Genomic DNA, 24,801 nt, shown 5'->3' on the forward strand with positions numbered 1-24,801 from the left:
TACAGCAACACTTAGCAAATTTTCTTTTTAAAATGTTCCTAAAGTTTATGAAAACTACTATTTCAGGATTTTATTTTCAGTTCTAAGGGAAGCAGCCTAAATCTCAGCACTAAATAACTTATCTTTCCTTTGAATAAAAAGACAAATGACCAGTGGTTTTAAATTGCTGGGTTTTATTAAGATATTGGCAAAATTTCAACATACTTCTTACCTGAATGAACAGTTTTAATAAATAAAACACGAAGGATCACTCATGATTACAACTGAACTCAGAAGTGAGCGGTAGAGCATAAATTGATAAATTTACTTGGTAAGAAATGATTCACTGCATTCGCTTTACTCCATAGGGAATTCTTTGCAGAGAAATATGAACAAGAGAACAAAGCCTGTCTCACCAAAGAGCACCTAGAGTAAGTTAACGAGGATGCATGTGGATTAATTATATCTAATCATCAAAGTTTATTAGAGTTATTTCCTTTTCCAAACAACTGCTCTGTCAGTCTGGAGTTCCCTATCTTAGTTCATATTTTCTAATTAGTACAATAAATAGTATTCAAAATAGAAGATAAAATGCCACTAGAGGAAGTAACAGTTTTTTCCAACACAGTACCATTTGTCTGGAAAACAGTTGTGTTATAATACTGGTGGTATCTTGTTTTGAGAAAAATCATCTAAGCTATTCACAGGTTAGAACAGAAGAGTGAGCATTTGTCCTTTAATGTCACATGGTTTTAAAAGGTGAGAAAAGTATGTTCTTAACTTTTGCTAATTAATATGCAAAGAACAATTATCCCAAATTATGATGTGACCAAAACTATAGTATCCCCTTTTATGGCCTTGCTTGAGGTGAGAATGATCATTGAGTGAACAAATTATGGAAAACATCAAAATGATAATTTAAGATCACTTTCTTACAAAGCCTTGGCAAGCCTTTGATGGGGAAGGAAGTACTTGAACCCCAGCAGTTTTTTCTGCAAACACTGACCTAACTTTATGCATCATTTTCATCTGCCCATTGGACGTTGCACCTCTTACTGGCATCAGTGGAGTGTGGTTGTCATGAAGACGCTGTACCACCAGCTGACATCCCCATATAAACGTGGTCAGAAGCCGACTCTGACATTGACATTGTTGACATTGTCCTAGGAAAAAAGATGTTACTTTCAAGGATCCTCCTAGTTAAATGCAACCGTAACTTTCATCTTATTAATTCAAGGACAGTAGATGGCACTTCTAGGTAAAGAAAAAGTATATACATATGTGTTTGCACCACTGTCTTTAGTACAGACCTAACTGGGACTGGTAGTCCCAGTGTTTGGTGTGATAATGCTGCTTAACGTGAGATCTCCGTCAACAGTACATACTCATCCAGAAAGTGAACAAAGGAAGCCTTTCAGTTAGGGATTGATTCCCTTTGAAACTCACAGTGAATGTACAAGGAGTTTGTAATGACTTCGCTTGGTGACTTGAAGTCCATTTCCCTAACCGATGCTATACTTTCTTGTTTATATTTATTTTACTATTTCCTATTCTAACGAAACTTTAGCAGGCAAACAAATTGATGCAGATCGTGTTAAATTCAAAAAGGGATACTGCCACTCTTAAAGAGACTGAGTGTAGAACTTTCACCACCACTAAATTACACAATGAGTAAAAGTACAAAACATAATTCACAGACTATACCTCAGCATTAACAGTTAATATGTATTATATACTTTTATATCGGTCTAATATTTTTACAATCACCAGGTAACACCATCATTAAGTACGAGTTACAGAAATGTGTAGAAACCATTAGTTAGAGGGGTACTTATTGCTTACGTCAGCAAGCAGCAAATAAGGGCACAGGCTTTGAACTGAAGGGAACTACTTTCTATCATCAGTGGCATTAAGATATAACACTGCATTTCACAAAGCACTGCTTTTATCTAGTTTCTAGAACCAAGAGCAGCATATATCAGACCAATAACCACTACTTTAATATCTATTAGAGAATTTTAAAGGACTTACCTTACAAATGGTACTTATCTACTCTATAAATATGCATGTGGTGGATGAATGAAAATTTGCTATTTTTTACAATATTGTTTTATAACTTGACCACACTAGAACTACTTTGATTTATTTTCTAGAGGGCTGCTGGTATGAGAATGGAGTTAACACTGCTTATGTAGTCAAACCTACAAGATCCAGACCCTTAAACACGTGGTCTGTGTTCATCCCAATTTCATCCAACCATTTTTCCCCACTGAAAAAACCTATCACTTGTACCCTCTTTCCTTTCACCTTTATTCTGATCAAAAACATCAACTATAAACAACTATAGAAGATCTTTAAAAAATATGTTTAACTGGCTAAATGCTCTGGATTATAATACACCAATACTCTGCTACCTCTGTTTTCTTGTTTCTTTAGATAATTTGATTCGAAACTGACACTGCACCTGACGGGTTTGTTTACAAGATCTGGGCTTCAGGAAATGAAAGATGTGAGTGAGGTCCGTGTGGGGGTAAAGGAAAGCACTGGGTGGTGAAGATTCTGGCACTGTAGTTGGGGCCATGTTCACTCCCTCCTTTTCAGTCGTGTGTCACAAGACTTGAGAAAACAAATACTGAAAATCTACTTACATCCAAATTTTTAAAATAAAATCCATAGATGAATGACCTGATCCTTGCTAAAGTGAGGCTGTTTTTACTTATTGGACATAGATGTACTGGCACCCAAAATATGTTACAGTCCTCTATGTTTTTAAAATCCAGGAATTTTAGTCCTCCATTATGGATCTGGGGAACATAAATTGTATTATTACATTAAAACATGATTAGGCAGTGGACATTTCTTGGCAAGAGCACTTAGTCCCTTGCTAGTATGAATGACCGAGCACTATAGCAGGTACCTCCTGTCCACTGGCAGGGCTGGTCCGTGGCTGACGGGGGGAGGGTGAAATGTCACGTGGACACATTCCTGATTCTCAGAATCAGAGGCTGCTTCACTGAATGAACCTGATTGTTAGTTTATTTGCTGTCTTTAGTTGAAGATACGCTTCTGGCTTGAAACTGCAGGAATGGCAAAAAGCAGACAATTTAAAAATATCAAATACAAATAAGTACTGAAATGAGAAACATGTCCTATCTGCAATCTGAAGTTGCACGGAGCAGGACTCGGGGGCGTTCTCCATTCATAACTAAGCAGACCTTAGTCTGAGTATAACCTGCACTCCCCTGTACGCTTGGCCTCTGGGCTCCCTTTAGTCAGTACTTGCAGTCTCTTCACACCTATTCCTTTATTCCCTTGGGGGAAACAGTTTTAGAGAGGTCAAAACTAGTATTTTTCATTCTCCAAAACCACTTTTTATAGTAGCATATGCCTTTGCTGTCTGTGACCTTAAAAAAGGCAGAAAAAAACATAAATATTACTTTTCTTTTTAAATGGCAACTTGATTCTAGTATATTTATACCTTACATAATCTCCATTAAACAGATGAAGGTACAGTGAAAAACATGTTAGCATCCTAGGTTAAAACCAGTTGTCAGCGATCTTCTAAAATTACAAATAATAAAAATTCTGCCGAAAGCACCATAGCAGGTTATGAAACTCCCAAATAGCTACAGCCCTAGGAAATACTTTTACATTCAAAAAATTTTCATAGTCTTTTATGTTACAGAAAAAAAACTCAGTAAATCTTTATGACTGTATGCTGCCTCACAAGTCTGAGAATATGACATTTTTACACTAGGTTTCTACTTTCATTGTTACCAGTTAAAACCCATATGGCTTTTAGTCTTTCATTTACCAACCAGAAAAAGGGGGGGAGGCATTTCCCTCCCCAGTCTTTTAAGGAACATTCCCCAACTAAATCTAATTCTGCATTACGCTTTCCATAGCTATATTAGGCACATCAGACCAGATTTCAACTGCATTGAGATTTTTCAACACTATATATCCTGACTAAAATAACTAACTCGCAAGCTTCCACTAGTGACGTGGGGTGGGGGTTGTATGTAGGTGTAGAGCTACATCACAGGGATCAGTTGTATAATTTTGCTAGTGAAACCGCCAATTATTTTCTTTAGATTGAAAACACTGTATTTTGAGTTTCCTAGAGATCTATTTACATTTAAGAATTGAGCCATCCATGTCTTCGTAATGAAGCACATAGATTTCAGAAATGTCTACCTTGTTCTACTCTGATAGTGGTGTTTTTATGGGGGGGCGGGAGCTAGCTAGCCTACTTTAAAGAGAATTATTATATTTTACAGCTCTGGGGAAGGTCTGGGTATGGAATATCATTGCTCTTTCTGAGTTTCCTCATCATGTTTTCACTATACTCTTTCCAACTATTTTGCCTCCATGGCAGAGAACTTCTTAACATCCTATTTCTCTTCCCACTTCGAATAAGTGAAGCCAGGCTGGTGCCTACTTTGTGGGAAGGCTCTTGAGCAGAGAGAAATGCATTAAACTTTGGATTAAACCTGAATCTGTGCCGCCTCTTTGAGTAGTGGTAGCGTAAATGAGATAATCTAGAAACTCTCTTTCCCAGTAATTTGAACTGTTCATTTTCCAACCTAGAACAGACAGGAGACAAGCTCTCCATTCTGTGCATCTGCTGCCCTGTTGAACCCAAATTAAAGGAAGAGGGAAACATTCTAGCACCACTCCGTTCAGGCAATGATGATTGAGCTGATTTTTTCTCCATTATTAGCTCATTAATAAGATTTGCTTTCTTTGGTGCACCCGGGCTAAACATCTCAACTGGTGGCAAAAACTGAGCACTTTGAGGTTTGCTTGCTTCTATTTGTGTGAGATCTAGGTAGCCTGGGTCCTCCAGCACGTTGGTTTGGGACCCTGGGCTCAGGCTAGTTCTATCAGTGAATGAATCCACACGCCCGTCATAGCCTAGATCGGCTGGTGCTGAGCACTGGTGCTGAGGCCAAGGGCGTTTGCTCTCTCCATGATTCTCCTTATCATCCCCACCATCTTCTTGCCCTCCTTGAAAAGAGTTCTCTGTCCAATCTGATTCCTCACTAACATTTACAGCTTTGTTCATGTCCCTCAGGAATACCACAATAACAGTGATATTATCACTTGACCCAGCATCACGAGCTGACGCCACTAATTTGTGGGCGACCATGCTACTGTCTCCATTATTCTCCTTCAGGTGGTCAGACACGACCTTCACTGCCTCGTCAGGGTTCACGGTGTCATAGAAGCCATCACAGGCCAGAATGAGGTAGTCTTCTGTTCCATCCAAAACAGTAGAGGCAGAATCAGCATCCCCACAGATGTATGGCTTATGTTCAGCATCTCCTGTGGGAATTAGAAGGTAGGTCAGAGTTTGATTTCACTTGCATGTAAGAATGTTTATGGCCAATGCTAAGACTCTGATCACAATCTGCTGAATTGTGATATGAATTTATAAGAAAGAATTTATAAGCTAGTTGTTGATAAACCACTTGAATTCTCTGCTAATCAGAAGCTGCTCACTCCATACTCGCAGTTAAATAATTGCCATTCACTGGACTTAATTTCTTATCTAGTTTAGACTCTGAATCTTGTGCCTGAAGCTATGACTTAGGCTTAGCTGAGCAAGGCAACGAATGTCAAATCTAAATTTGTTACTGTACGGAAAAATCCAATTCTACGTAGGAAAACCTTGTTGATTTAGTAGCTCTGTTCTTTTACTGGTGGTTAGGTTTGATTTGAGATTTGAGAACGAGTCCACATTGAAAAACCAAAGTTCTGATCACTCTCTTCATTAAACACTTAATTTGTGTTCTGCCCTGTGTAGAAATCAGTAGCTTCATGCTATGAGCACAGAGGAAGGTTTGAGTTACAAGGGGTTTTTAAAAATCAAGTCCAAATCCCTCAAGCCAGGAAAAGTCATCCCAAGCCTCTGACAAGGTAACTAGAATGTTAGTCTCTTGGTTCCCAGTCCTGTTTGCTTTTCATTTTTTAAATGCTGCTTTGCATACTACTTGTAGAGAACAGTCAGAAAGTGTATGATCATTTTTCTTGTCTTCAGGGACTACCATATTCTTGCTTTCTTCTATGTCTCTGATCTTCTGTTTTTATTGCTGTTGTTCATTCTCCATTTGTGAACAACTGTGAGAACCCCCCTCGCCCCAAGCCCTACTGGGCCTTTATTTCTCTCTTTCCTTGCTTAGCTCATCCACTTACAGAATGACATTTGAGCTGGGCCTTGAAAGATCGTTAGTTGTCACCTGACAGAGTTGAGGGAACAGAATTAGCAAAGACAGAGAGGCAACTGTTAGGCAATAATGTGTAGTTGAATATAGCGTGCTTGGAGTAGAGATGGACTGGAGACATCAGTACCACAAGCTAGGTTTCTGTCACCAGACTACTAAAATCGTCCATCATCTACAGTGCATATTGGAGCTTTCAGATCCAGTGCACTTCCAAATCCATTCATTTTCTTTTAGGTATTTGGTGAAAGCCTAGCAAAAGGGTCTTCAGCCATTGGGTAGCCAAATAGCTTATTACTACAACAGGGACACTCATTTACTTCTTTACATAAAAAACACAGACTATTAAGCAATAATTCCTAGATTAGGGTATCATAACTCGTCGGTAAACAATAGTTTTTAAAAATGTACAAGGTGATTTATCATTTGTAAAGTAGTGGCATGGAGCTTAGCGGTTAAGGATGCCAGTACTAGAGTCAGAGAGTCAGACGCCTGCGTCCAAATCCTAGCACTGGTTAGAAACCCTCATAGTTACTGTGCTTTCCATTGCACTAAGACGGAACGTTCTGACCAGGGGAAAATAAAAAGTGAAGATAAATATTCTTAAGTGATCTGGCTGTATTATCCCTGTTTCTAGTATGTGTTCCAGGTTCTCTCCTACCCAAGTAAGATTCTCTCTAACATTTCCCATCCCTGTTTAATCCTCAGATAGGCTCAGAAAGCTCAGGAACCCTGTGGATAAGTGCCAGCGCCAGTGTGGGCTAAGTGTCCTACCCAGCAGGTTGTATGATGGGACACCCTGAACCATAGATACTTAACATATTTACCTGTGTTAGTTTCTCTATAAGGTAAGAAACTCTTTCTCATGCAGTAGCCAGAACCATCTTCCTCAAGCTTGGTTTTGATTTTGTCAACTCCACTTTATGATACCTTTTAATTAGCCTGTGAAAGCTAATTAAACTGCCAGTCATGGCCTTCAGTGGCCTCCACAATCCACTTTACAAATTTCTCCATCCCCTGCTCTGACTGTATTATTATCATCATCATTATTTTCTGAATTCCAGCTCTAAAAATAAATGTGATCTGAGTCATACTGTTCCCAAAAATCTTGTTTTAGTGCTTCAATTAAAAGTCTACTGCAACTGTTAGTTTAGAACAGAACATACAAAGATTCGCACAGAGAAAACGCTGCCAGAATTCTGGCTTTTCACCTGCTCTACTGTTGGATGTCAGATTCATGACATTTCGCCCCCAAATTTGGTAGGAGGGCGTGATTACCCACTTCATGGTAGAAACGGCAACATCCTTTTGTCTTCAACCTCCTCTCCCCATATGCTAGGAAACATACCATGCTTTTGTCAGCTTTGGATCATAAATCTGAAGGGCTCATGGGGAGACACATTTTAAAATCTTTTCATTTCTAAAGCTTTAAGTGTCATTTTTTTCTATGTAGAGTTGAACTCTGCTTAGGAGTCCTTTTGCATGTCCCTATTCCGTGAGCTTTCTAAGTCTCACATTGTTCAACTTTCCCCTTCCAAGTTACTGGATTTCAGGAGATGGCCTAATTTCCTACTTCAAAGAAAATTAAGTTTATCAGACCTGAAGTCCCTCAATTCCTCCCCAACCCCCCATTTCTTCTTCTTTTCATCTGTAGAGATTCACCTATATCAGCTACCGTTTTCTCAGAGAAAGAGGTGTCGTTTCCATTCTCAAAGCTAACCTGTGCTGTTGGACCTGTCTCTCTAGGGCTCTGGCTTCTCTCTCATCTTCAATTTCTCTTCTGCTTCTTTCTTCTTTTATCCTACAAACATGGTCTGATCTAAAATCTCATCCTAAAACAGTAAAAGTAACCCTTTCCCAAATCGGCTTTTCCCTCAAGCCACCACACTATTTCCCTGCACCACCAAATTGTCTAAGAAACCAAATCTACATGTGCTGCTGTGTTTTCCCTCACCTGATTGTTTTCTTGTTTTTCCACCTATGAAGCCAAAACACTTCTCTCAAATGTTACCGATTATATAGTAAGTCTTTGCTTAATGTCCTCAATACGTTCTTTGACTTTGAGTGAAACAACATAAAATGAAACCAGTTTACCACAAGCTTGACAAGAGTTAGGTTCCTACAGCATCTCATCAATGTTAATAATGACAAGATGGTGAACGAAACATTTTTCAAGGACCTGTCGTGTTTCCTGTTTTCAAAATTTCAGGTCTTTTTTAACCCACTTTTCACTTGACCCCTGCAGCACTTGACCTTGCTGACTACTTACTCCTAGAAGCCCGTTTCCCCTAGCACCCGTGATACACTGCTTCTATAACTGATGCCTTTTCTGTCTTCTTCACTGGCTCCTTCACTTAATAGCACTAACAATTACTGTGTGCTAAGACTGGCAGGCAGCGTGCTAAGTGTGGTGCATGTACATACCATTTAATACAAAAACTCCATGAATTAAGTGCTGTTACTATTCATACTTTACAAAGGAACAAATAGACACAGCGAAGTTAAGTAAACTTTCCAAGCCCCACAACTTGTAAAATGGTAGATCCAAGATACAAACCCAGAAAGCATGACTTCGTTTTGTTATTCTACCTTAAATTTGAGCCTCATCCTTGGTCTGTCCCTCTTCACACTGCATATTCTTCCTGGGCAACGTCATCCGTGCCTATAGTTTCACAGGTCGCTAATATTATTGCCCAGACTGGATGAGTTCTCAAATCTCTAGCTACACCTCAGAACTCTCTGCTAAGCTCCAGATCTGTATTTCCAACTGCATATAAATGATCTCTTCCAAGACATCCCACAAGTACCTGGAATATAAAATAGGTCCAAAATGAACTCATTATCTGCCCTTCCCACACCCAAAGTTGCTGCTGCTTTATTACAAATGCTTTATCATCTTCAGTCACACAAGTCAGAAACCTGGAAGTTAGTTTTCCTCTTCCCCCACAGCCGTCATTTCTGTCTCATCAATTTATCCCCTCTCCTCTGTATCCTGTTTAGCTGTCCTCTGTAACACACTGGATCACCAGCCTCCTGAATTACCGCTCATCTAGGCTTTCTACTCCAGTCTGTCTTCCATATGCCATCATTACAAATACCTTACAAATACAAACCTGATGACAAAAGTCCTTCTGCTCCTTCACCCGGGAAAGCCCCGCACAGCCTGACACCCACACTTCCCTCGTGTCACTCCCACCCACTGCCCCCGCCTCCTGGATGGGCTGCTGTTCCTGAAACACCATGTACTCTTTCAGGTGCCCGTGGGTTTGTGTTCCCCTATACCAGTAATTTCCTCCCTGAACACTATCCTCCATATCCAACTCCAAAGTCACTTCCTCTGTGAAGTCTGCCTTATTCTCTTAGATTGTCACTTATTCAAGGGCATTCTTCCCCTGCTGTAGTTTCCCCTTGTGTTGTATTTTTAGAAACAAGAAAAAGAAAGTGTCCTCTAGTAAAGCTGGTTCTGTAACAGGCATTAAAGATCCCTCTCAGTACTCTGACAAAGACAGGCAGATCAAGAGGAAGAGGTCTTTGGCTGGAATTGTCAAAAACTAATTCTGTATGGAGGGATGTTTTAGAAGTGGGAAGTATCCCCTATATGGCCTCATTCCAGAGTTCTTAGTAACTCCCTCAGTCATAAGGTAGAGCCCACTTGCAGTTTTTCAGGAGGCATTTGCAGAATTTTTCTTTCTCTCAGCCTTCAGCGGCTCACATTTGGGCCACTTCACAGCTTGTAGGCACCTTACCAAAGGGCAGGAGGAGCTCACATCAGTGGTGAAACAATCAGTCCCCTGAGATTTTGTTAATGTTCTAGAATTTTGGGGGTAATGATAAGCAAAATTTGGAGATCAGATGTGAATTCCATTTATCCATGTTATCCCTGTACCAAACTGCTTCATTCCATTAGGAGGCAGTGACTAAGAACTGCAGTAGAAATGCATAGCTCCCATTAGACACACACATAGATTTACTTTTTAAAAAAACCAGAAAATGAAGCTAAGCCATGAAGCCTAAAATAATAAGCCCAGGTGCCAAAGTGAAAGAAAGACAGAAATAGGACAACTCTTTGAACTTGAACTTGGTCCAATCAACTTAGCTGTTTACTCTCTCAAGGTTTAGACAGAGTTTTGTTAACTTTCCACTTCTATTTAAGAATTTAGGTCCCAGGGAGCAGATTCTTTGAAACCCAGGGTTGTCTAGCAAATTATTATATTGCTTATATGGAAAGTTATTTTCATCTAAAAAGCACAATGTTTTTCCTATCAATTTGTTTTCTGTTGTTTATATCATTTTAGAATTCATTGAAAAATATTGAAAGATATACGCAAGGTAAAATATGTGGGGGAGCCTTCCATTCTCTGGAAATTACTGACTTAAACTAAATATGAACCAAAATGGAATGAAGTGAGGATCACTGTGGTTTTAAGCAGATGTGTGTACCAAAGATCAAAGGTTTCCATTTAAAAAAAAAGATAGAAACTAGTAAGTTCTGCATTTCTCAATATAGTTCCCTTTTAAAATGGAACTTAAGTATATAAATGAGTAGGTTAATTAAATAATTAAAAGAGGCATCATCCAACTGTTATTTTAAATAATAAGAACACTGATAATATAAATTATCATCACAGGGTCCCTTCTATCAGAGTTAATATAAGACAATGAGCCAGAAGAGAACAGTTTTAGAGAAACAAAAATAATTGGTTTTTCCTACCAATAGCTCTGGAGACAGACAGACTTCCATTCACCCTCCAGGCACCAAACCAGACTACACAACCTCCAAGGGCTTCAATTCGCTGCTTTTCATCCTAAACGGCAATGCAATAAAAGAAGCAAATAATTAGATTCAGGATTTATTCATCTCCTTTAACAGTAAACAACATATAATACTCATCAGCTTCTCTTTATTTCTCTTTTGGAAGGTGGGCATGGTTGTGAGATAATAGTGATAATTATGGTAAATAAGTGAATCTTAATTAACTAGAAAACCATGTTTGTGGGACAGACCATACTTACCTCCCTGTCCGGTTTGTGTGGCTTCATTAGTTCAACAGCTTGGCCCCTTCTCACAAGCATAACCTGGGAATCACCCACCCAGGCCACATGCAGCACGTTGCCTCTGATAAACGTCACCACCCCTGTGGTCCCACATCTTAAGCTCTGGAAATAGTTTAAATACAACTAGAGTCAGTAACAATAAATAGATATCAAATTCTCATTGAAAAGCAATTTATAGTTGATACAGACATTTCAGTTGGGAGCTAGACTATTACCTCAATTTCACAAATAAACAGCAATTCCTATTCAAATTTCTCATTTTATGTGCATGTATGTATGTATGTGTGCACACAGAGACCCAATTTGATCTGTGACATGCAAGATGGTGATGATTATTAATTCCATTTTATATACAGGTAAGAAAACTATGGCAGGTTATGTGACTTGTCCAAGGGCAGATAACCGGTTAGTACATAAAAGAGAAATGAAATTCTTTTTCCTCCCAGTCCAGTGCTGATTCCATTATAGCAACCCTAAGAGTACAGATTACCATATTCTGGTCTCTGTTTTGTTACTGACCTACTGTATGTCTCGGAGGAGAGTCCTAGCTTTACAAAATAATATATATAGCATCTGACTGCTACATAAATGCTCCCATTCTCTGGATATTAAGAGAGGAGCTAAGAGATAACATACATTCCCTGGAGTGGTAAGATACTTATTTATACCTCAAACAAAAGAACTCCTCTACAATAATTTTAGGGGCCTTTGCTTTTGGAACATTGCATAAAGAACTAACAGCCTGGAATTTCACTCCAATAGCCCAGTCCACTGTGTTTGATACTAATATACTTAGATGACGTCTCCATTTGACATGAGTCACCACCAAATGAGCATGACTTTCTGTTACTAAGGACTTAGCCTAAATTAGAACCAATGCTTTGAGGGTAGTAAAAGGCCCCTTGTAGCCAATGAGAAAAACAACTTCTCATTTTCCCTGTATAGGGATAGTTTGTTATAAATCCTCACCCACCAATAAAATGTCTTCCCACACAGACTGTTCAGAAACTCAGCCCTCTGGAACACATGATAAAGACACTTCAGTGCATATGCCCTGGAGAGAACAGGAGGCAGGGCTGCTACACAACAGGAATAGCTACTTTTCTTCCCAGCAGTGAGCAGCACATGGGCGCACGAGGAGGAAAGTAACTGCTGAGACAAACCTAAATTATTCAAGAGAACTATTGGCAGGACTGAGGGACACTAGGATCACTGGCCAAGCAAAGGAGGTGACATGGTCAGAAAAGCCATAATTTTGAGAACACAGGAAAAGGGATAGAGGATGAAGAAGACACGTGGTTCTCTTAGTTTCACGTTGGTGATTACAGGTCACCTCACGGGCCAGCTCTTGTCCTCAGAATGATGACAGCCAGCAGCTCCATGGCAGATGGCCAAGCAGTGCTGGCCCTCAAGAGACTGGATGGTCTGATGTAAAAATTGTATTTTATTTTCTAGCCCCACCGCTGTATGTAGACCTTCGTGGTTTCTGTTGTTGGATTTGCATATTCATCTAAACTTGGGGTGCGGATGGGGAGATATGGAATATTTCTCTTGCTTAATACCAAATAGTTATGAATTATTGTTTCATTAATTCTAAGCCCCACTACTACATAACTATGAGATCAAAGGAATGGATTAAAATGATTACCCTGTCCTCTCCAAGTCCTTTTCAAAAGAGTTAATGTTTCGGTCATAGCAGAGGAGTCTGATTTTCTGTGTGTATATAATTCTGTAATTATTCTTAAAAATTAAAAATTATTCTCTTTCTATTGGCCCCCAGTTAGAAATGAATATAGAGTACTATAATTATGTACCAATATCAGAATGATAATTAGATTAAAATTTTTACTTCTAGATCTTCATATAGAACTCCTGTCATTCATTCAAAGTAAAAACCTTAAGCCTGATTAACCTTAATAAATTAGGACATGAGCTCGGACTTTTCTTCCTGTTAAAAGAAAATCAGTTCAGGGATCATCTAAGGATTCACTCTCTCCAAGCAAATTTTCCCTCAAGAGAGACAGAAAAACACTGCCAACCATTTAAAACCAAATGTATGGGAGTAATCCCAGCTTCTGTTTCTTTTTTAGACCATTGTTTTAATCACCATATTCAGATTTTATCACCAGAAATCTGCTTAGAGAGATGGTCCTGGTGTGAACCTGACAGGCAATGGTAAATAAGAAAGATAAAACTCACCTGCCAGGTCCATCAATGGATTGCCTTTCTAGAAAATTATAGCTTAGGAGTTTCTATACTGTACATCATATCACCCCACCAAAACTCTTCCTGAAAACAGAATTAGAACTACAACAGAATCCAGTACTATGGGTCAAGAATACAATTTGGAAGAGAACTTTAATGAATGCCTGCCCAAAATAGCCCTTTAACCACAGATCAAGGCAAGCTCCGCCAGTGCATTCATGGCTACAATTCATGAGGAAATGAAAATGCATACCTCCCTGGCTGCTTTCTGCACAAAGCGCTCATCAGTGACCCGGAAGGCCCGGCACAGGGCCTCAGCAGGGTCGTGGGGGAACATCTCCTGGCGTACTAAGTTAACGTGCAGGTGAACGGAGGCATAGATGGCAGCATCCACTCCCCCATGGCCATCAAACACGGCAAAGTAAGCTTGTTCTTCCTGGTCCTGTTGACAGAAGCAGAAACAGTTACGGGAGTTCGGCACAGCATGATGCAAATGAGCCAGTGCCTGTGCTGCGTCCATCCTCCTCCACTGCATTTGTCACCCAGAGAGTGAGACTAAATCTTTCCCTTTTCTGACGTGCCTCATCAGCTGCTAAAATATCTGCAATACTAGGACACCTGTTTACACACCAGAACACGAACACCTCATGCCCAAGAAGCTCAGGCTGAGGTGCCCTCTCTGAAAGCTGTTGTCTTGTACCATGGAAACCGCCCACATACATTTGCTTCAAAATTGCTGCTACAATTTTGAGGGGAGAGGGAGAAAAGAGAAATTAGGAGCAATTGAACAACAGCTGTTATGGATTGAGTATTTTTTTCCAAAAAAAAAAAAGTATTTTAGTAAAATTAGAAACGGAGAACAAAAGGAAATAATTGGCCTTCCAGCACAAGGCCAATTATGTTAGGTTGTTTAAAATACAGAGAGATCATGAAAACGTACCCAGACTTCTGAACTAGAATATCTCCTTCATAAGTTATTCATGGTCGCATTGAATCCTCACCGTAAATAACAGTCTCAACTGGTTAGCAAAACTTGAACCCCATCAGATGTCCAAATGCCCTGAACCACTTTACGTTGTCCCTCATCCAGAGTTAGCTTCCCATTTCCTTGCCCACCCACTGCCTGAAGTTCTAAAACAACTGCCAGAAGGGTCTTCCAAACCTGTGCTCTGTCCTGACAAAGGAAGCCTAATCACAAGAGTACATTAAAACCATCAGTAGTTTGCTTCTTCACTTTCCGCCTAAGTGTTTAAATCACAGAGCTAACTCATGTAGGAGACCTGTAGCTCACTGAACTCTCACCGAGTCCTGGACTCCCTTAGGCAACTCTGGAATGACTTTGTCTTTGACATTCTTTAGGCTCTAGGAGCTCAGATGAGTCCAGGTCCTGTCATTCACAGTAAATCAAACATACAAAACAAATCATACAATCTTCATGTGCTTGTTTTCCCTTCTGTTAGGTAGTGATAAGTTACTATCTCATGGGGATTTGGTAGGACTACTAAAACAACAGGTATATTTGTGCTTCAAAAAAGTTCTTTTAAAGGGTATACTACATTTACAAAAGTACTACATATAAATGTCCATAGAGTAATGATAATATCCAAATATTATGAAATCTATATCTAATCTATAACTAGTTAATTCAACAATTTAATCAACACCATCTATATATAATGCCATCAGAGATTAACTGATTAAAGTATCTAGGAAAAAGTCCTGACATGTAGAATTTCTTCTGTACTGAAGTAGTACTCATTTTTAACTCAATTGGCAGAACAAGGGTAAAATGGAAAAACCGCATATACAAGCAGTTTTTAAATGATGAGTAAGCTGTTGTGGGATTATCAAAAAAGGGAGGGGGTAATATCTCTGGGGGTGTGTGTGAATATAACTAAACAATGTGAGATTGGTGGGGAGATTTCTTAATATAGCATCAGAAGAAACAGAAGGGAGCCAAATGGATCTCTTTAAATAGTATAGCTTAAAAAAAACAAACACATTTTCCCTGTTATAAATATAATGTATGCGTGTATGTATCAATTATAATCCCACCCTCCACAGACAACCAGTCATATTTCTATACATACAGATTTTTAAATAAAATTAGGATCATACTTGTACATAGAATTTTATATCCTGCTTCTTGTCATTTATTATATTAGCATTTCCCCTGTCATTAAGTATTACCCAAAGACATAACTTTAAATGGGTATGTACCATACATCTTAATGAGCATATCATAGTTACCATTCCCTATAGATAATGATTTAGATTTCTAATTTTTTATTACTGACAATGTTGTGTAAAATATTTATGTAAAACAAAACATATAGGTAAGACTTTTCTGCATTTCTGTTTCTTATAAAATTAAAAGTGAAATTACCATATCAAGGGGTGTGTCAATTTACAAGGTTCTAAGTATGTGTTGCCAAACTGCCCTCAAAGCCTGTTTCACTATAGCCAGGTGCTCCTTTCTGAATTCGGCCTCTCGACTGATTTTGAGGCAAAAATGAAAACCAACCAAGTCAACAAATGGCCATGATGCCCTCAAACCTGAGTATAATCTTCAAATGGGTGTAATGATACAAGGATTATCACGTAAAAGCCTTTTGGGTGATATTTGCGTGGGCAAGATAACATTTGGAAACGTATCACCTGATCTATCTTTGTAAAATAATCGCCAGTTACCAACCCACCATCACTGCTTATCAGACCTTAACAGTCAGCTAAAATTAAAATTTAGCTTTTAAATAAAGGAAATACTGTGCTCTGTAGAAATTACTGCATTGTAATTTTTAAGTTATGGACTTGAGTGAAGAGGCAAGTGACAGGCAAAGGAAACAAACCTACCTCTGTTTGCATTAACATAATACACTTAATAGAAAGAAAAGAGGATGATAACAAGAAAATGGTTATTAAGTTGACAAGGCTCATATGATCCAATTTGTCAGTCACAGAGATTCATGAAATGCAATTCCAGCTGCTTTCCTATCTCAGAAACCAAGACATTAAAAAAAAAACACAAAAAAAAAAAACACATGAAACCAGAAAACTCTCAGTCTCAGATTCTTTCTTTTGTTTTTGTTTTGTGTTGGTTGCTTCAGCAAAATAGAAATGTGGGAATTTCATAAATACCATTTGATTATACTATCAAAGTAGTTTCCTTTAAAAAAACAGCTTTGTTAAGATACAACAGATTTCTTTTTGGCTTGTGTGTTTATAGAATAGCTCTGGAAGGTTACACAAGAAACTGTTAGTTCCCTTGCCCTCATGCAGGACAACCGAGTGAGAGACAAGGATGAGAGTTTATTTTCCAGTTCTAAACCACACATTACCTATGCAAATAACAGACAGGTTCCTCTCCTTTTGTCTGATCACAACACCTGTGCCACCGTGCCCTTAAGTCCCATTCCAGCCTCTCCAAACTGCTAGAAGTACACTACAAGTTTTCCTGTTAGCAAATAGGACCAGGAAGGTGTTGGTTTTGCTTTTTAAATCTCATTGACTCTTCAGAAGTGCCCTTTACCTCTAGGTTGAAGAGCATATTAAAGTCAGGAATGCAGACATGTTTGTCCTCCATTTTCCTGCGCATGTTTTTGATGGCATGGATGGATGTCTCGTAATAAAGCTGGGGTCTCCTGCGGAGAGGGAAGTCTTTCACCCAGCTGCAGCAAATCTCGTGCAGTTTGCTGAACACAGAACGGGCCAATTTCACTGTCTCAATCTCTGAAAGAAACACAGAACCCCCAATGAAGAGCCTTGTAAAAACTGCTTTTCACTTGCACGATTGGTAAAGACAGAAGTAGGTCACATTAGTCAAGCTCCTTCTTAAAGGAAGAAATTCCCCCTTCTCAAGAGAAATGAAATGTTGATTCTGGAGAGAGAAAATGACAACCTATCTAACAGAAAAATCATCAGCCAGCAGCTGCAACTTAGATAATCCTTATGTCCTAAGGAGAAAAACCTCCAGTCAGGGCTGGATTTCTTCTCGCCTGTGAAGTGCTCAGGCCACTACTATCTAGTTCAGAGTGCTGGTTACCTTCGGGTTGGCGGCCACGGTTACTGGGAGAGCCAGCCCCCTATGCTTGGAATGAATGAAATATGAACAGTGGTTATCCAGTTAATTGGAATATGAAAGGCCTATGAAAAAAGATTATTTATTTACAAACTACAGGAAAAAGAAGAGTTTGCCTTGATTACACATTTGTCTGTGTCTCACTTTCTTCCTTACCTCTACCTCCTCCGAGTTCCCCAACTTTTCTCTCCCGTACGTGATCATAATTTAGAGGTAAATTTTATTTGATGTACTTTTAATTAATGTTTTAGGCAGTAACTTAAATAGTTTAGCAAATGGGTTAAGACTTTTGTATTTCTCTAAGGAAAACAAGTACTTAAATTCTATGTGTGTAACCCTATATAGAAAAAAAAGATGGCAATCAGAGGATTCTTTACCCTAGACTATTTAAATCTGCTACATGACCTGTTAAGTGGAGTAGCCTGGGTGACTTCTGGGGCTGACTTGCATCCATCAGAGGATGGGCAGATGTTGAAAGCCTTTCAAGCAACACTAAATAGTACCAACCAGACTATCATCTCCAGTCAAGTTGTCCTTTACTCAAGTTGCAGCTATTGAAATATCCAAAGGGAGATTATGTTTTCTTAGGACGGTATTTAGAGGTTCCTCCTACATCCCAGGTAAAAAAAAAATTAGAATTTTTTAAAACTTTACTAAGATACAGCATGACAGCCTGAGAAAATGTGTGCCAGATGGGAAATGGCTTTGCGTGCCTCCTCTGATCTAGAACACAAATCCCAAAGAAGAGAATGTGTTCTAGAACAGCCTGGGAACTTAGATTCTCATTTTGTATTCCTCGCCCTGCCATTGCCTTAATCTGTGACTACATTTACCTGTTTTCTTATTCAAAATTCTTTTTAAAATGACTATGTTCAGAAAACTGATCTCAAGGTTTTTGTTGCTTTTTTTCTCATTTACAGGGTAGTAAACCATGTTTTGTGGCTTTGTCCCTTTGACATTTTTATATGAAAAAGTTCAAAGAGCAAATAAAATCTGAGGAGGTGTGTAAAAGAGGGAAACTGAGGCCAGTAAACAACCCAACATTTTGATTGTTTTGAGCAATTCCAGTCTTTGTTTTAAAGCATCAGTTACCAGAGACTGTCTCTTTCAGCCAGCAATTACCTGTTTGTATCACTCCACCCCTATGGTCTCTGCAGCAGTAGAGTCACCCAAATGTAGACCCTGCATTTGTCTGCATTGGACTCAATCACAACAGAGGACTGCAAAACAAGTGAATTCAGAAACTCTGAGGGAGAATGGGGTGGGATGAAACAACTGATACTATCAGTATAGTTCCTAGATTTCCAGATAATAATATAAACCACTGTATCATTCTTTGGTTTGTATATTACTCTTAGTATATAGACTTGGACTGTCCAATAAGGTAGCTTCCTAGGTTTAATGTGTTATTTGCCACCCAACAAACATTCCTTTTTCTACCAGGAACATTCCTTCTCTACTCTCAGTCCCATGTGCATCTAAGGAGTAAAACATGATTTACCAATTAACAGAATCACACCCCTCTGGCCATAGTTATTGGTTCGGGAATGGGAAATAATCCAAGCTGGGCTGATTGGAGTAAAACCTGTGACTTATATGAGCAATGGAGTAAAGTTACTAATTTTCCCACTTGATTTGAACCTGGGCAGCTGAAGACCTGGCATTCCTAGTAGTCGTTCTGCTGCCACTTGGAGCCTGAAAATAAAATCAAAATGAAAAAGAGAGTTGGAGCAATACCAGGTTCTGATGACATATGAATCCTTGAATCTAGCTGTGTAGCTCTTACCTTGAAGGGTAGCCAATAAATTCTGTTTTGCTGAAGCCAGTTTGAGTTGTGTTGGTGGTCACTTTGCAACCAAATAATTCTTGAGTAAACATCAAGCATAAATGCTAGATTTTGGGTTGAGCCAAATTTTGCCCTACAGTGTCCAACATGTATCCACCTAGTTCTACTTTATTAAGTATATGTTTAAAAATAAAGAATGTAAGTTGAATTTTATCAAATGCTTCTTTGGGCATCTTTAGAGATTTTTCCGGTTTTTTTATATAAATTACGTTAACTGATTTCCCAATATTTTTGTTTTGTTCACTGCTGTTTCCCCAGCATAGTGCTAAGTACATGGTAGACCCTCAATATAATACTCATCAAATAAATTAACTGTTGTACTTAATGTACAAATATTTTGACCTAATATGTTTAATATTGATTACTAAGACTGATCTCATTTCATTTTTTAATTTTGTCTTAGACAAGTTTTGGTATCACTTTTGCTGTGCAAAATTTCCTTCTTTCTCCATGCAATTGAATAATTCATTTTAAAAAGCATTGGAATTGTCTATCTTTGATTCTTCACCTGTAGAATTATCTGCTCCCTGTCTCTTTGGAAAGGTAGCTCCATAACAGTCTTCTCAATCTCTTTCTTCGTTAATTTGTGTTTTTCTAGAAAATACCCAGGTTTTCACATTCACACAATGTTTAAAAAATTCTTTTAATTACCTTTGTATTAGTGATCATTTTCCCTTTGTTTTTAATTTTTACATTGGGATATTTCAACCTAAAATTGATTTTAGGTTGTCTAGACAGGAGTTACATCTGCTAAACTAAATTTGTACCAACAGATATGCAAGGTTGTTTAGCAAACATTCTGTTATGGATGATGTAAACATGAAAAGAACTTGAAGGTTTTTTTTAAAGACTGTTTTTGGAAACAACTAAAAGGAGACACAAAAGGCATTTCAGTGGGAACTTACTGCCTTTAAGCCAGTGACAGCAGGCCGTATTCAGTATGCTCATTTCCCTCTGACACATGGAGAAACACAATATGCCCTGTAGGGACGCTCCTCAGTGCAATTCACACTGAGGGATTTGGGTTAAATAGATTAAGGACTTGCCAATAACTGAGAATTATAATAGACCATTCTGAATCACAGCAGTGGCATGGAGAAATTACTGGGTAATCTCTTGGAAAAATATAAAATCAGAATGACCAATGATACCCACCAAAAGAAAAACCCTTCATTTCACTTTTGCTATCTTATGGGGGTTCAGAAAATTCTTCCAAAGTAGGCATGTAGGACAACGTTTCAGTCTTGCTACGTTAAGTATTCTCCTTCTGCAGGGAGTGGTGTTGAACATTAGTGTGTAAATAATTGCTGCTTGAAATGGAAAAATAAAATTAAAAAGGGTGTGAAAAAAAAGGAAATTACTCAAAGTAGTAGTCCAACCCCTCACAGCTGTAAGTTACTCATCAGTCCTTAATGTCACTGTCCTGAGCTAGAGCTGAGTCAGCCATCAGCCTGGCTGCAGTGAAGCAGAATATACTCTCCCTCATCTTTTCATTACAGGGCTTTTACTTCATGCACCAGTACCAGAGGAAAGACCAATGCTTTGTAGCAGGATTCCATCCAGCGTGACTTTGGAATAATTTGTTTCCAAGTGAATCAATTACTCTCAGTAAAAACAAGCAGAGGAATTCCTTCCTTGCCCATTTTCTGCCAAAAATGAGCTAGAGACATAAAGGAAGACCAGGAATATTTGTATCTGCCTCAGGTTCTCTGGAATCTAGCTACTCTAATTCATTAATAGATGCTTTGCTCCTTATGCACCATAATTCAAGGTAAACGCTTAAAATAGAACAAATAGAATGAAATATTAAAATTCCTTAAACAGTTTTAGTAGTAATTTCATATTTTTTACAAAATTGGTATTTCTTTAGAGTGTCAAATATGTATAAGTAATACATTAATAAATATGCCTTCCTTAATAAATAAAACCTCATAATTTGCCTGGATAAAAGAAATACAATGATCCATGCAATTAAATCACATGTCTGACTGTCATAAAGTGCTCTATTTATTGGTTGATATAAAATTTAATATAATTAATGAGAAGTTTTGTTACAACTGATTTCTTGAATTTTTATATCTGATTTTTTACTTGGATTCTTAAAGGTAAGCTAAAAATTTTAAACACTTTTGCTTAAACTGTCTCCCCTCACTCATCACTCACTCATCTTTCCTGTTTTCTTCACATCTTTCACTTTACTTTTTCCATTTATCTAGATATTATTTATGATAACATCCTGTTATGATTAGCTCTTGTTCCAATTACCTTCACATATTTTCAAAATATACTTGTATTTTTCTTTTTTTCCTTTTATTGATTAGTTTGAAAAAACAATTTTTTTGCATTTTTTTCTCTTGATACCACCATAAAATCAGCCATAATTTGATTTTGTATTTTGCAGACATTTTCTGTGTGTCATTACACATGAGTAGATTTTTATATTTTCAAACCAATGATATAGAAAGGTACTCACCTACAGTCCCTTCTGTGCCATCCGTTTCCTTGGGGATATAGTGTGCAGAAAGATCACTCTGAAGGACTTCATCTGATGTGGCTCTGGCTAAAGCAGCAGCCAAAAAGGAAGGGCAGTTACTGGAAGAGAAAAATAAAAGGCTATTTCAGTAAGAATCAGGAAATAATACATTCAACATTATTATTATTATTATTAACATACTATCTCAAAACAAAATTATACCTTTAAACAATATTCAACACATTTATTGAGTGCATATTATGTGCTAGGCTTATAACACAGATATAGGCCCTAACCTAGTCGGGCATATGATCTATTTAGGAAGATAGATGATAAATAAGTAATCACATAGGATATAACAACATTGGGACAAGTTTTATAAAGGAAACAAACAGGATACAATAATAGACAATAAGAGGGGGTAGGTACAGACTTAGAATGGTCAAGAATGCCACACCTTGAAGGATGAGAAAGCCTCAGGTATGTGGGGGTGGGAAGTTGGGAGAGAATGTTTCAGGCAGAGAAAATAGCATGTGTACAGACCCTTCTGAGAGCTCGGTATATTTGAGGAACTGAAAGAAGCCCAGAGAAGATGTAGTGGGTGACGGAGAAAATGGCAGGGAATAAGGTCAGAGGAACAGGCAAAGGTCAGTTATATGGACCTTTTAGAGAATAGTAAGGAATACAGGTTTTACTCAGTGCAGTGGAAAGTCACAAAAGACTGTAAGCAAGAGAATGCCATAACCAGACATTAATTAAAATATTACTTTGCTGTGTCAAAGGAAATTGGAAGGGAGCAAGAATGTAGAAGGGTGACCAATAAGGAGATTGTTGTAGAACCATGTAAAAAAGTATATTTTGGAGAAAGAAAATATAGAACTTGCTGATTATTGGATGTAGAGAGAGGGAGAAGAGAATTAGGCTGCGTCCTGGGTTTGGGGTTTGGTCTGAGCAACTAACTAGGTGAGTGGTGGCATCATTCACCTAGATGGAGAAACCAGGAAAAGAACAGGTTTGTGGAGGAAAAGGGGTTACATAGAAAACAAGAATTCATTTTAGCATGTTCAGTTGGAAATACCTGTGTGATAGCCTAGTGCAGGTGTCCAGTGGTTAATGAGATATTCGAGTGTGGAGCTCAGATTTTAGGAAATTCGGAAGTCATGAATTTATGGATAGTGTTTAAAACTACGGAAACAGAATGGCTCTCAGAGGGAGAATATAAAAAGAGAATTGTTTTGAACCAGGGGTTTCTATGTGTCTCCTGTTTTCCCCCTCCTGGAACAGGAAGCTAAGCTTATGCCTCACCATTGTATGTTGGGTAGTGGTGGGGAAGGGGGAAGATGATTTGTCTTTTTAGTCCCCAAGTTTTCAAATCAAGTGGAACTACATTCAAGGTGCTGTCGTCAAGAAATTGTACCCATGGAATCTGCACCTGGACCTGAGCTCAGTGAGATCCTGAACCTCAAGCCTGACCCAGATGCCATAAAGGGATGACACTTTGGGAGATTTGAGGGGGAGGATGTGAGTGTATTTTGCATGTGGGAAGGATGTGAACTGTGCGGCCAGAACAGACTGGCAGATGGTTTTTTCTAAAGGCCACAGCAATATTTCTGGTCCCATATACCCTGTAAGAACCTTACCATCCCACAGAAAGAGGCAATCTGTTTCCCCTTCTTTGAATGTGAGACTGATTAAAAAAAAAAAAAAAAGACAAAAGTGATGCTGTGTGACTTCTGAACTTCGGTCATAAAAGACTACATGACTTTCCCCCTGGCTTTCTCTTCTCTCTTCTTTTCCCTCTCGCCCCGTCCCCCGGACATGGATGGGCTCATGTGGATGTGAACTGAGGCTCCCAGTCAATATTATCAGCGGCCTTCACATCATACCTGTCCTCAGCCTGAGTCAGCTGAGGGCCCAGACTGAAAGACAGAAATGGAACAGAAATAAGCTGACCCTGCTTTGTCCAGTCTGAATTCCTGGCCCAAAGAAACTATGAACATAATAAATGATTGTTTTATGTTACTAAGTTTTGTGCTAATTTATTACACAGTCATAGTAACTGGAAACTCAACATTTAAAAGCTTGGTAGAAGATAAGGAATCTATAAATACTGAAAAGAAATAGCAAGATAAGCGAAAGGAGAACCAAGAGAGTAGAATATTTGAAGGAGGGAATAGTCAACTACATCAATATTGCTGGAAGGTCAAATAAGGGGGAAAAATGGATATTGAATTTAATAACATGTAAATCATCACTGACTGGGTACCAAGAAAATTCAATGGGGAAAGAATAGTCTATTCCACAAATGATGCTGGGACAATTGGATATCCACATACAAAATAATCAAGTTAGACTCTTCTTAAACCATATACAAAAATTGACTCAAAATGGATCATAAACCTAAATGTAAAACTATAAAAATCTTAAAAGAAAACAGAGAAGTAAAACCTCATGACCTTGAATTAGGCAATGGGTTTCCTAAATAATGACACTAAAAACACAAGCAACAAAATAAAAAATAATTAAATTAGACTATGTAAAAATTAAAAATATGCCACATAATCCAGAAAATGAAAAGACAACTCAGAGAATGGTAGAAAATATTTGAAAATCATATATCTGATGAGGGACTGGTATCTAGAACATATAAAGAACTCTTATAATTCAATAATAAAAAGACAACCCAATTTAAAAATGGGCAAAGGATATATGAATAGGTATTTCTCCAAAGAAGACATACACATGGCCAATTAGCACAAGAAAAAAATATCATTAGTCATTAGGGAAAAGCTAATCAAAACCAGTGAGATACCACTTCACACCCATAATAGAATGACTATAATAAAGAGGTAATAACAAGTGTTGGTGACTAGTAGAAAAACTGGAACTCTCACATATTTCTGGTAGGAATATAAAATGGTGCAGCTGCTTTGGCAGTTCC

The 24,801-nt window shown here is 38.3% G+C and overlaps 2 protein-coding genes across 13 annotated transcripts in view; one reads left to right on the top strand and one right to left on the bottom strand.

The window, feature by feature from the left end:
- The window catches only part of TRIM37 (tripartite motif containing 37), a 162,281-nt gene that overhangs the window by 87,215 nt on the left and 50,265 nt on the right, over positions 1-24,801 (top strand). For 2 of the 12 annotated variants that reach the window (XM_074319746.2, XM_074319750.2), the window contains 2 exons: positions 348-410; positions 2,416-2,668. The exons of 8 other annotated variants lie outside the window; for them this stretch is intronic. In XM_074319746.2, the coding sequence (XP_074175847.1) occupies positions 348-410; positions 2,416-2,419 (67 nt within the window). In that variant the 3' untranslated portion in view covers positions 2,420-2,668. Of the gene's footprint in view, positions 1-347; positions 411-2,415; positions 2,669-24,801 lie in introns of those variants that run through there. 2 more of the 12 variants (XM_074319749.2, XM_074319751.2) reach the window with 1 other exon arrangement.
- The window catches only part of PPM1E (protein phosphatase, Mg2+/Mn2+ dependent 1E), a 125,309-nt gene continuing 100,661 nt past the window's right edge, over positions 154-24,801 (bottom strand). The window contains exons 2-7 of the mRNA XM_019736354.3: positions 21,861-21,979; positions 16,993-17,192; positions 13,717-13,905; positions 11,217-11,360; positions 10,915-11,008; positions 154-5,307 (exon numbers count right to left, since the gene is read on the bottom strand). Coding sequence (XP_019591913.3) covers positions 4,247-5,307; positions 10,915-11,008; positions 11,217-11,360; positions 13,717-13,905; positions 16,993-17,192; positions 21,861-21,979 — 1,807 coding nt within the window. The 3' untranslated portion in view covers positions 154-4,246. The remainder of the gene's footprint in view (positions 5,308-10,914; positions 11,009-11,216; positions 11,361-13,716; positions 13,906-16,992; positions 17,193-21,860; positions 21,980-24,801) is intronic.

The sequence above is a fragment of the Rhinolophus sinicus genome, chromosome 12 (assembly GCF_057876585.1).
Source record: "Rhinolophus sinicus isolate RSI-liver-muscle chromosome 12, RSI-T2T, whole genome shotgun sequence".
Classification (NCBI taxonomy): Eukaryota; Metazoa; Chordata; class Mammalia; order Chiroptera; family Rhinolophidae; genus Rhinolophus; species Rhinolophus sinicus.